The 13,135-nt window shown below is 38.9% G+C and overlaps 1 protein-coding gene across 18 annotated transcripts in view; it reads right to left on the bottom strand.

Annotated features, from left to right (window-relative positions):
- GPHN (gephyrin) overlaps nt 1-13,135 on the bottom strand; it is a 288,977-nt gene that overhangs the window by 192,979 nt on the left and 82,863 nt on the right. For all 18 annotated transcript variants that reach the window (XM_069858253.1, XM_069858250.1, XM_069858246.1 and 15 more), the window contains exon 2: nt 4,275-4,353. In XM_069858253.1, the coding sequence (XP_069714354.1) occupies nt 4,275-4,353 (79 nt within the window). The remainder of the gene's footprint in view (nt 1-4,274; nt 4,354-13,135) is intronic.

The following is a 13,135-nucleotide window of genomic DNA, read 5'->3' on the forward strand; positions in this document are numbered from 1 at the left end:
TGAGCAGCACCCAGAAACAACGAACCGTGGTACTTTCAGTTATCCTCAACAACCGCTGAACAGGTTCTTCAAGTGAAGATAGACGCTGAAATTTTACATCCACAGACTTAATGTTCTATTTATCAGTCTTCAATCCTACAGTATAGCATGCATCCTCAGATAAAAAAAAAAGTCAGAGACCCTCAAGAATTCTTTCATTATCTTCAGTCCTTAAGATTAATAGACAAATTCTAAAGCTCTCACAATTATTTCCCAGAAGGTATCTAGCTCTTCCTTCCAAGGTTGTAAAATAAAATAAGGCAGTGACAAAGACAACTTCTGTCAGACTTGAGTCTCCTGTCATGGACAAACAGAATTCAAAGTTCATTCATGAGTTTCTAGAACAGACCTGTTAAACTTGTGGATTAACATCTTGGTTGCTTTCTAATACAATTACTTGGAAGGTAAATAACATTTTATTCTCTCAACTTCTACAAAAAAGAGAAAGCTTCTGTAGTCCCTAGGTATTAAAATAACTTCCCATCTCCTGTCAGAAGTTACCTGTTCTTACTTTTTATATTTATCTACGCCCTATTAATTGAAGTTAGCTAGTCTGAAAGAGATATGAAACTCAGTTTAAATATGTGAAGAAGAAAGATATTCAGAATCTCTTGGATCTTGCTCATCTGAAAGAAGCTCAAAGATATTTCCAAACAAATGTGTGTCAGTAGTTACGTGCAGCTGCACCTACTGAATTGCATGGAAATATTAAAAGCACCCTCTTTTCAGTCAGGACAAATATTTTACAAACTTTATGCCTTTATACAAGCTAGAGTTGAAAAGAACATCTTATAAAGTGACCCTAAGAGCTAATATTTGGGTATTTTTACACATAGAACTTCTGCTTGAAATACATGGAAATATACCTAAACCTCCAATGATCTGATGGTTCATGCTTCAGAGGTGTATTTAAATAACTTAGTTAAAAAAAAAATCAGTACCGAAGACCCGAGGAGGAGTCTCAGGTGACAGCCATATTGAATTCTGTCTAACCTATTTCTCTCCTAAGCATAGACTGGGTATTGAGGGTAGAAAATAGGAGGGGAAAGAGGGTCGTATTCAGTCTGCTCCCGAGTGAAGAGTCAAATGATCCATTTTCTGTCTTTTCTTAAGCACCATCAAAAAAATTAAAAACTAAAAACTTAAATTAAAAAATTTTGCCTTGATACAGAGCCTCAAAGATCCTCCCTACAAAAGCAGAACTTTGCTAGCATCTTAAGCTGTTCCATCGTATTTCATCTTAACTGAACACAGTCTGAAGAACATTTGCACCGTCACCTAAATTAACCAGCTTAGTTCCTCCAACTCCATCTGCTGTCTGAAGCTCTGCCATTTAGGATAATTCACTGAAAGACACCTATAAACTACTCATGTAGATAAATCTCCTTTGTAGAATGCAAAATCTTAAATATATTTTATATGTTACTGAAGTGGTAGGCAGGGTGCATTATCTAAACCAAATCATAGGCTTGGAATATTCATAGCCACATTAAACTACCTATACAGCAATCAAAGTAAGTTCCATCTGGGTTTTGGTCATATTAAGTATGCTGATGCCAAATTGTCAGAATGCATACTTTTTCATAGAAGAAAAGAAAAAAGAAAGAGGGGAAAAAAAAGTTAGCCCTTCCAGCTCTTCACACTTTCACAGGATCAAACATATGTAGATTAGAATCTGCAGAGCTCTCCTTGACAGTCTTAGAAATAGATTCCAGTTTCTTTATAACACTGACATTTGGATTTTTCCCAAATATCCAATCTCATCTACTATAAATTGAACTAGTTCTTTCTCATTAGCCAAAAAGAACAATCCTTTTAAGAATCTTTTAAATAATGTAGGCGACTCATACTTCCTTTCTTCCGCTGTTGTTTTCTAAATTAAGTAACATCTATCATGCATTGCACTTTCTAACCACCTTCACCTTTTTCCTTTCTCCTACACACTTTTGTATCTTTGAGTTTTGTGTCTAAAACTGGCCACTAGACAGCAGAAACATCCCAGAGCTCTGAGCAACCTGACCTAGCTGAAGATGTCCCTGCTTCTTGCAGAAGGGTTGGACAAGATGACCTTTAAAGGTCCCTTCCAACCCAAACCATTCTATGATCCTGTGATCAGCTGTGATGAATAAAGAACAATAGTTAACTCTCAAACCACCTTTTCAGCTGAACTTCTAATCAACTTTTTGTTCAAATTCAACTTCCCTGTAATTAACTACAAAATGAGATTTGATTTAATTGTAAAGTTGTTGTGTGCTTCCTTCTCCCACAGTCAGTCAGTCAGTAACTCCTCTGTTTATCTGATATGCTTGGGTTTTTTTCTTAAGTAGCATTTCTGTTTTCATTGACAGAGTAAAATGCATACAAATAGAAAGAGATGATCAAACTCCTGATCTGAGCAGCAAACTTCTATTACTAATGATGAGAGAGAACTGAAAGCACATCAAGTTTATAGAGTCCAGACAGCTCTAGCTGGGAAATCAACTGGGGAAAAAAAGATTCCCCTGATAATTAGACATGCTTGCTATAAATCAAATTAATCAAAAAACCCTACAATGCTACCTTTGCAGAGTTTCATTTCAATATAAAGACACACTTCTAGCTCGCCAGAAAAAGCCAGAAAAATCAGTAACAAAAAAGAGGTTGTCTGCGATTGAGCTGAGGCAGGAAACCAACATAGGAGATGCCAATGTAGCTTAGAAAACAGTATGAAGTAGCTCACAAGAAATAGGCACCATCCAAAATGCCCTTCACATGATATATCAAACCATCCTAATCTAAAACCACTTGAACTTTTTTTTTATAATAGCCTCTTGGTGCATTATACTGTATTTCTAACTCTGCTGCTAAGTCATCATCTACTACTGACACGAACTCATGTTAAAAGTACATACTGATTATCTATTTTCATGCTAATGAACTTAAAATCTCTTGCACTCTCTCTGTTAAACTATTTTACTAGTGTCATACATTACCAATGCACTGCAGGCTTTTAGAGTGACAGAGCCATTCACAGAGAAAGCATTAGAATTTTTTATCTAAATATGACATTGGTATCTGATACCAGATTACAAAGGAAAGAGACAGTTTGACCACAGTCAGAGCAACAAATTTTGGTTGAAAAATAAGACCTCTGAAATAGCCTTGACTTCAACACTTAGACAGTAATTATTACAAATTTTCCTATTTCATTCATTCTGCAAATTGAAAGCAACAGTTACACTTATCCCCCATGCTTATATCATTTCAAAAGTATATGTTATCAAATATTACATGTTATGTCAAAATATCCCAATACTCTATGTACATATGCATAGATGTTAATTTACCTATAGCAACATAACAAAATAAATTCTGCATCCATTTTATTAACAAAAATCCCCTGTAACTGAAATAAGGTGTCAAATGTAACTTACTTTCCACTACTTGCCAACCAATACCGAAAAATATGCTCCACTGGTTTTCAAGGCTCATCATCTTAAGACCCACAGTGGAATGCACTATCATTCATGTTAGGAAGATGTGAATTTTTCCCCTCTTTCCCTTCCCGAATAGCAAGTGATGCACTTATGCGCACTGCTGAGTGTGTTAGCATTAAAGATAACTGAAAAGGGGGAGAGTGAGGAACTACAGAAAAAATAAACAACAAAAAGATTGGATAAAATTTCAAGTCTGGCTCAGGGCTCATGAGGTTGAATTTTATTTATTTTCATCTGTATTTAAAGGAAAATGCAAGATGAAGACCATTATCTTGCCATAAGGTAAAAATCAGATCATCTGCACAAATACTTGTATTAAAACAGGTAGCAGAGGAAGAAATAAATATCAACCGTATGAAAAAGATACAATAAACAAAAATTCTACATGTTAAGATAACTGATGATAACATAATTATCCAGTAATCTCCTAATTTATATGCAGTTCCTCCTTAAAGAGAGGGGAGGCTGCGTATACAAGTCCTCCATAGAAATACCAACATGCACAACCTGTTACCACTGACGACTGCTCTTGGACCCTCTACCATATGTGCTTATTGGATATTCATGAACAGAAGTAGGTAAAAGACAACATGGTGTTAATAATATTTGCCTGTATTAAAAACTTACAACTTGGCAAGCATATTACCACTAAAGCGCTCGGTGTACTTCATCATACTACTTCTTTATATAATTACAAAACTACACAAGGATATCATGAAGAAGCTTTTCTTTGCTTAGCAATAAGAGCCAGATACTCACAAAGAAGGGTCTTGGACCAGATCTTTAAGGTTTATCCCACTACGATCCTCGGCAAGGTTCCTGAAGCAACTGTCACTCACTAAAAGAAACAGAAATAAAATTAAAACAAAACAAAACCAGAGAAACAAAAGAGGTTGATTCACTAGAAACACTTTTTGGTGTTGGGTGTGATTTGAGTATTCATGTATAAAGTCTGATTTTCAGTGTAGTTTCACCTAATTTGAACATAAATCCACTCAACTGAAAGTGATAAACACTGTATCACAGATTATGGGAGAACAATCCATTTAAGCTCGTGTCCTTACTACTTCTCCACTGAGGCTAGAGGAAGTCTCAAACACAAACACTGGATGTGTAAGTATACATAGATATCCCTACACTTAAGAGCAGAGTCTTTAATCATGCATCGGTCAATATTCTTAACCTAATCAGAAACAGTGAGAGTTGCTATGCATTTAAGTTGACAGTTGCTCATGGATTAGCAAAGATGTTTAATATGAGCAATAGCCAAACCAAACAATTAAGAGTAGAAATGTATTCAAACAGCTTATAATTAACTTGTTAAGTGCATGTAAAGCAGCTGGTTATTGTAATAATTGAAATTACAACACAGTAAGTTTCACAGAAGTTCAAAAGAGTATTAATGTGCTTTCATTCCCTTCAGAAGGTAAAAAAAAAACCAAAAAGAAAAGAAGAAAAATATGTGATGTAAACCTGAAACTCTAACTCTGTTCCCTTGCCTAATTCTCTCAGCACATGTACCCCATTCCCACCAACAGGGTAATTTCTCTTAAACGATGCCACAGTCTATTTGAAAGGTGGAAAAAAAAGTAGTGGCGTAAATGCTTATAAAAAAAAAAATCAGCATCAGTTCAAAGGAACTACTGTTATTTCTGGCTGCAGCAAACCTGTGAAGGGCACAGAGGTTGCGATATGGCAAAATCTGCCACAACCAGCAAAGTCATCTGCCAGACAAAAGAGAGCTTATGAAGAAACAAACTACTGCTCATCTTCCGACATAGAACACAAACTCACATTTGGTGAACGTGTGTCTAAAATCACCTGCAAAAGCAAATGTTCCTACTTCTTTCTTTCTAAATGCAAGATAGTCTTTTAAACTTACATCTATGAGTATTCATGCGCACCATGAAAATAAAAAAAATGCAAATCATTCCCACAATACTTTATTTTCACAGATTGCAACACGTACTGTGACAGACCTACCTAACACACTATAAAACTGTGAAACATTTCTGCTAGCACTCCTCGCTGCCAATGCATCTCACAAGTGTGAAGCCTGCGAGCCTGCTGAGAAAGACAAGTAGTGGAAGAAAGGGTCCCAGAAGCAGGGGCTGCGGTAGCTGACAGAACAGGTAGCAGTCCCGGCTCTCATACAAAGCCTGGCAAATACCAGTATCCGACAATCACAGCAGTATTTGTCAACCGTTGATGACATTAAGAGGTTTACCTACTTTGCATCTCAACACTGTAATCACCAGTCAATATCCTAAGCTTCTCTTACCTCCCATCTCTGAACAGGCTACCTAATGGGATCCCCTAAGCCTGGCGGCATATCACAAAGAGCCTCTTGTCCTCCAGGTAACTGCCACGGCTTCCTCAGTTCGAACGGCAGCTACGTGTGATAACAAAGTCCAGAACCCCTGGCTTGCTCCTCCCGAGCCAATTTAATCATTATCCCAGTGCTAAACTGAAATTTAACTGTAATGAGTCAGCAAGACCTACCTACCAGGCCAGGGAAAGCTCACATTGAACACCATGGGTCTTCAAAAACTTTCTGTTTCCATGGGTATCTATTGCACTGAACCCAAGACCCTTGAACTTACAATGTCTCCAAGTCTTGTGCTAATGCAGTAATTCCAAGATCAGCAGACCAGCCAAGAAACTACACTCTCGATTTTACGGAGTCAAAAAAAACCAACTAGGTTGACATTCGATAGCTTATATTTGCCTGTTGTCAAGTTTGACAAAAAACAGCAAACAGAACATTTTACCTACTGCCTTGTCATAAATCCTGCACTAATGAGGTACCGTCACATCCCCTATGCCAATATATGCCATCATGAATAAAAATGACAGTCAATAATGTTTAACTACTGCTAAATCAAACATTTTTAAGTAAGGAAAAGGGAAAACTAAAAATAGCATAAAAAATTATTTAATACATAATTATTTAAAACATAAAATTATTTAATCAATAAAACTGGCCATTATGTGTTTGTAAAACTCATGATGTTTACAAGACTAAATATGTATCAAATAAATGTTTAAAATGAAAGCATGGATTTGTCAGAGACCATCTTCATCTTGTCCCAATGTAACTCCAATGCCCTTTATATAAATGAAGTTGAAAACTGCAAACCTTCCCTCATTCCCCCCACTCCTTTTTTAAACGATTATATGAGAGTCAGAACACTGGGAAGCTGCAAATTTGCAGGCCAGCCTCTTCTTAGGTTACTGTTCTAGGCTGAATAAGAAAACATAGACGCCTCAGATAAATGTGAACAATTTCAAACAGTTTTAACAATCAAGAATTCCGACAGTTTTATTAATACTCACCAAAATACAGTTTCTGAAAACTAACTCTGGACAGTAATTGACAACTAAATTGCTAGCATCGATAGCAATAGAAGAGTTTCCAGTGAGAGGAAATAATTCAGTGGAATGGGTTGGAATAACACCTTTTACAGGAAGAATTTAGTGCACTTTACTGACCCGCATACAAGGTCAGCCATGCTCCCTCGCATCCTTGCAAACTCTAGCCCAGGAAAGAAAACAAACGTTCAGCAGTAAACATGGAGTGAAAATAATCAAGCAGAGTAGGCACTACTTTTCTTACGGCTTAGAAAACCATGAATCAAAAACATCAACCATCAAACCAAAAATGCTGTATGTATTTTTAAAAATGGTATCCTTTGATGGAAATATAATTTTAAACAGGACATAGGATGAAGCGATGTTTAATGGTATGGCCGAAAGATCGGGCTGATCAATGGTGCTTTAAGGTTTGAGGGAAGAAAAGGCAGAAGAAAACTGCAGCTAGCCGCAAATTGTACTACATACACAAAGGCCATGCCTAACTTCTTGTCTTTAAAGCACAACCATGGGAGACTTTTGCACAGGACATCTATACAAACGGGCTTCCCATGAAGGACTTTGTTGTCTTGTTTCAAAATTTATTTACTTTTTTAACCCTCACCCTCCCACCCCCACTATCCCCTCCCAAAGTTTATAAAAGTTAGTATTTTAACCAATGTTAAGTGTCTCATTTATGGAGAGATACAGAATTGCTAGCTTGGCTGCTGTCCTCTACATATACACCAAGTGCCTAAGACTCCGCTCTGTATTACACCACCCCCACATACTTCCTTATAGACAGAGAGCATCGTAAGAAAAAGTTCCCTAAGATGCATTTGCTCCATGGAGTGCTGCACACACAGTGACAGTCTGTAAGGTACTGGAAACATTTTTTTTAAGACATTAAATATTGGCACAAATATCACAGGCATAGACTGAATCCACTCCTACTACAGAAACACATCATCTGAAAAACATCACACTAAAGAGGAATCCCTAAACATCCATGAAACAGTTCGACTTCCAAGTGAGGTGTTAAACCTATCAAAAGTGAAGAGGTTTTAGCAATAGTTATAATTCTCCCAAAATTTGTCCTATTTTCATCAGGATTCTATTCCTGATGTTCAGGTTATGACCCCTGTCTAGTCTTGTACCCAGAAAAGAATGGAGATGGGAAGCCAACAAGGGAATACAGTTCTTACCTGCCAATTACACAACATACAACATTTCGTGTAAAAAGGTTAAAATCAGCATTCCCACTCTTATGTGCAAACATACAATCTACAACACTTGTGAAGCCCACTTGGTATTTGTGAACTATTAAATCTGTTCATATGACTGAAAGCTTGTAGGTCAGAATTAAAGACAGAGGAACCAACGGCAAGCTTGTGGTTGGTATGTACTACAGGCCACCCGACCAAGGAGAGCCAAGCGATGAAGTCTTCTTCCTCCAGCTACAGGAGGCTTCACACTCGCAAGCTCTCATCCAACTCGGGACTTCAACCACTCTGACATATGCTGGAAAAGTAGCACGGAAAGCTGTAGGCAATCCAGGAGACTCGTGGAGTGCACTGAGGACAATTTCTTAGTCCAGTCCCCGACCTGAGGTGACTGCAATACTGGACCTGATGGTCAGTAATACAAGTGAGCTCATCAGTGACATTAGGATTGGAGGCAGCCTGGGCTGCAGTGATCATGCACCGGTGGAGTTCAAGGTCCAGAGGCATATGGGACAGGCAAGGAGTATAGTCAGGACCCTAAATTTCAGGAAAGCCGACTTCCAGCTCTTCAAGGAGTTACTCGGAAGAGCCCCCTGGGACATGTTCCTTGGGGACAAGGGAGCAGAGCAGAGCTGGCAAATATTTAAGGATGCTTTCCATAAAGCATAAGAGAGCTCAGTCCCCAGATGTAGAAAATCATGCAGGAAAGGGAAGAGACGAGTGTGGCTGAGTCGAGACGTGCTGGTTAAACTAAAGAAGAGGGGACTGCACAGGCAGTACAAGCAGGGACAGGGAACCTGGGAAGTGTATAGGTACACTGCCCAGTTGTGTAGGGATAAGGTCAGGAGGGACAAGGTGCAGCTTTACTTCCCTTCACAAGAGAAGTAAAGACTAACAAGAAGAGCTTCTACAGGTGTGTCAGTCAGAAGAGGAAGTTAAAGATAATATATCCCCACTGATGGTTGGGAATGGTGACCTTGTATCAAGAGACGAGGAGAAGGCTAAGGTATTTAACAACCTTTTGCCTCAGTCTTCACTGACAACTGCTCTCCTCACCCCTCCTGGGTCATGGGACAGCAAGATGGTGACCAGGGGGCTAAACCCCCTCCCACAGTAGAGGGGGATCAGTTTCGTAACCACCTGAGGAACCTGAACATAAGTCTATGGGGCCTGATGAGATATACCCCAGAGTCCTGAGGGAATTGGCTGATGGGGTTACCAAGCCACTCTCCATGATATTTGAAAAATCATGGCAATCAGGAGAAGTCCCTGGTGACTAGAAGAAGGGTAACGTTGTGCTTGTTTTTAAAAAAGGTAGAAAAGACAACCCTGGGAACTACCAACCTGTCAGCCTCACCTCTGTGCCTGGGAAGATCATGGAACAGATCCTCCTAGAAGCTATGCTAAAGCACATGGAGGACATAGAGGTGATTAATGGCAGCCAGCACAGCTTCACCGGGACAAATCCTTTTCGACCAACTTAGCTTTCTATGATGGGGTAACCACATCAGTGGACACGGGTAAACCAATGGATGAGATCTATCTAGACTTCTGTAAAGCGTTTGACAAGGTCCCACACAATATTCTTCTCTCTAAATTGGAGAGAGATGGATTTGACGGGTAGACTAGTCAGTGGTTAAGAAACTGGTTGGATGGTTATATTCAAAGAGTAGTGGTCAATGGCTCAAAGTCCAGATGGAGATCCGTGACAAGTGGTGTCCCTCAGGGGTTTATACTGTGACCAGTGCTGTTTAATATCTTCATCAATGATATTGACAGAGAGATTGAGTGCACCCTTCGCAAGTTTGCAGATAACACCAAGCTGAGTGGTGTAGTTGCCACATCAGTAGGACAGGATGTCATCCAGAGGGACCTGGACAGGCTGGAGAAGTGGGCCTGTGAGGACCTCATGAGGTTCAACAAGGCCAAGTGGAAGGTCCTGCACCTGGGTCGGGGCAATCCCCGATTTCAGTACACGATGAGGGACGACATGATTGAGAGCTACCCTGCAGAGAAGGACTTAGAGGTACTGGTCAATGAGAAGCTCAGCATGAGCTGGCAATGTGTGCTCGCAGCCCAGAAGGCCAATCACACCCTGGACTGCATCAAAAGAAGCGTGGCCAGTAGGTTGAGGGAGGTGATTCTGCCCCTCTATTCCTCTCTTGTGAAACCACACCTGAAGTACTGTGTCCAGTTCTGGAATCCTCAGCATAAGAAGGATATGGAGCTGTTGGAGTGGGCCCAGAGGAGGACTACAAAAATTACTGGAGGGCTGGAGCACCTCTGCTATGAGGACAGGCCAAGAGAGTTGGGCTTGTTCAGCCCGGAGCAGAGAAGGCTCCAAGGAGATCTTATAGTGACATTCCAGTACCTGAAGGAGGCTACAGGTAAGCTGGAGAGGGACTATTAATAAAGGCTTGTAGTGATAGGACGAGGGGCAATGTGTATAAACTGAAGAGGGGCAGATTTAGGCTAGGTATTAGGAATAATTTCTTCACCATGAGAGTGGTGAGGCACTGGCACAGGTTTCCCAGGGAAGTTGTGGCTGCCCCATCCCTGGATGTGTTCAAGGCCAGGTTCGATGGAGCCTTGGGCAGCCTGATAGAGAGGGATGTCCCTGCCCATGGCAGGGGGGTTGGAACTAGATGATCTTTAAGGTCCCTTCCAACCCTAACTACTCTATGATTCTATATCAATTTCTTACATTTTTGTCTTTTAGTGTTATAATCTTCAAAGTTCAGTTCTTTTTCTCAAGACTTCTTCATCTGTCTGTAGTACTTCTGGCAGACCTTCCACAGCAGATCTCTCTTCCTTACCCCTCTTTTTATAGGATCATTTATATATCAAGGTTTTTATACCAGATTTCTTCAGCAACTGGTAAACACTAAATATATTTAAAACATTTGGGACGTTCTGGAAAGTACTCGTCTGACACAGCACTGTATTCTAGTCTGGTTTTGTTTGCAGTAAAGCATCATTCAGAAGTCTCATTTCAGATTCACGTGCTTGTGTTCCAGGCACTGCATGCAATGTAGCTGGATTCAAATGTTTGGTTTTTATATGCCCAACCTTATGCACACTATAGCAAGCACTCACTTTCACCAATTGTAATTGTGTATACAACCTAACAAACACTGCTAACAAAGCTTAGGTTTTAGGATATAAAGAGGGTAAAAGATTTTAATTTTTTATCAGACCTCAAAACATCTCTTTTCCAAAGCCTGTTCTCCTGCAGACACAGAATTCCAGCCCTATACACACACTTTAAAGTCAAATGAATGGAATAGTACCAGAATGTGAAGATTCCTTCTCTCACTATTAAAATTGTTTTAAGGTATTTTGCCTGTCCCAGGAGGAGTAACATCAGAGACAAATATTCTGCCTCTTTTCTTTGCTACTGCCATATTTTTTAAATGACTGCCTGTGAACCAGAAAACATACATAAAACAGATTGCATATTACAGAGATCTTGCAGCACCTTCACTAGATCTATTACAGAAGACAGCAAATAAATTTTAAGAAGGGCACTTACACTATTTGCGTATCTGCACACAAATTTCTCTGATGTACTTGCAGAATACAAAGAACTACTGGTCCACATGCAAATTGCAATTGCTTATAATTGATCAGAAAAATAATGCAGGCTAGTTTCCTAAAAGCCTGTGATATTTGTTCCCTAAATGCCATTTGCTATCATCATAATAAATCCAGGTTCCTTTTGACACCCACACACGAAAGAGCTAAAGCTGATACAAAGCCATGCACGTAATGGCACTAGTTGATACCAAACTGCCTTCTCCTCAGTGGGAGTAATAATCTGAGTCTCCTCTTGCCTCCCTGCTAATTTTCCCTTAACCTATAGATAAAAGTATCCTTAAAAATTCTTTTTGTTACATTGCAGTTACTTTTCTATTATCCTATTATCACTCTTTTTCATATGTGGGTTAAGCAGGTTTAAAAAGGGGGGACTCGAAAGACCACTGTAAAGAGTGAAGGATGACTCTATCTTTTGATCATGTAAGCCTTGTTTTCCCATGACAGATAATCTAAAAAACATTTTCAAAATTGCAAGGCATCAATGCACACCAAATTTCAAGTTTCCTTCCCTTTTCATTTCCATTTTAAACTTCATTCTGCTAAAAATGGTTTTATTTAAATGGAGTACTAAAAGATCTAAAATAGTGACATTAAGGAGTCCCTCTTTTATGTGGATAGTATTTTTAGTTTTTTAAGTATAAAACTAATTAAATTAGAAAAAAATAAGACTAAAAAGTTCAAAACATTGTGCTGGTGAAATTAAGATGTACAGGATATGTAGTTTCAGAGACAGCTAATACTTTTCATGTAAGTCCAGATGCAAATTATTTTTTTACCCCATAAGAACAAAGAATTGCATTCCAAAAAAAAGTAGGGCCTTTTTAAAGTCAGTGTTTTATTCTTTCCATTTACATAACCACTTAACTTCTACTGACAAAGAAAATATCATGACCAGGAACAGAATCAGAAAACTGAAAGTAGCTGAGAAGGTCCAGATCACATCACTGTTTGAGCTCAGTCTCCCTTTTATCTTTGAAACATCTGTCAACAGAACTACAGAAGCCAAGGTACATCCATTTGAAACAAGTTACAGAATATAACCACTAGTAGGAATATTTTTCATAAGTAGTAATGTGGAAGTCTGATAGGAAAACAAAGGAAGAAAAAGGCTGCTTCTGCAAGCTATCAGATGAAGCCTGCTGATGAAAGAAAGCATACTGCTGAGGATTAACCTGTTTGAAATAAAAGAGCAAATCAGTAACTTCAAATTATTTAATAAAATTTATTCTAAGTGGGCATTCAGAGCTGGTCATAGCATCAAAAGTAGCGGTAGTTTCCATTCATGTATTATAATTCATTCCCAAACAGACGTTCTCAGCAGACAAGAGCAAGAACACATTTATTTTATTCCACTTACTTGAATTCAACAAAATCCCATGAGTAGCCTCTTTCTTACACACACAGCAAGAATATTTACATGCTTTCTCTGGCACATCAGTTATGACCAGT

Source organism: Phaenicophaeus curvirostris, chromosome 5 (assembly GCF_032191515.1).
Source record: "Phaenicophaeus curvirostris isolate KB17595 chromosome 5, BPBGC_Pcur_1.0, whole genome shotgun sequence".
NCBI classification, from domain to species: Eukaryota; Metazoa; Chordata; class Aves; order Cuculiformes; family Cuculidae; genus Phaenicophaeus; species Phaenicophaeus curvirostris.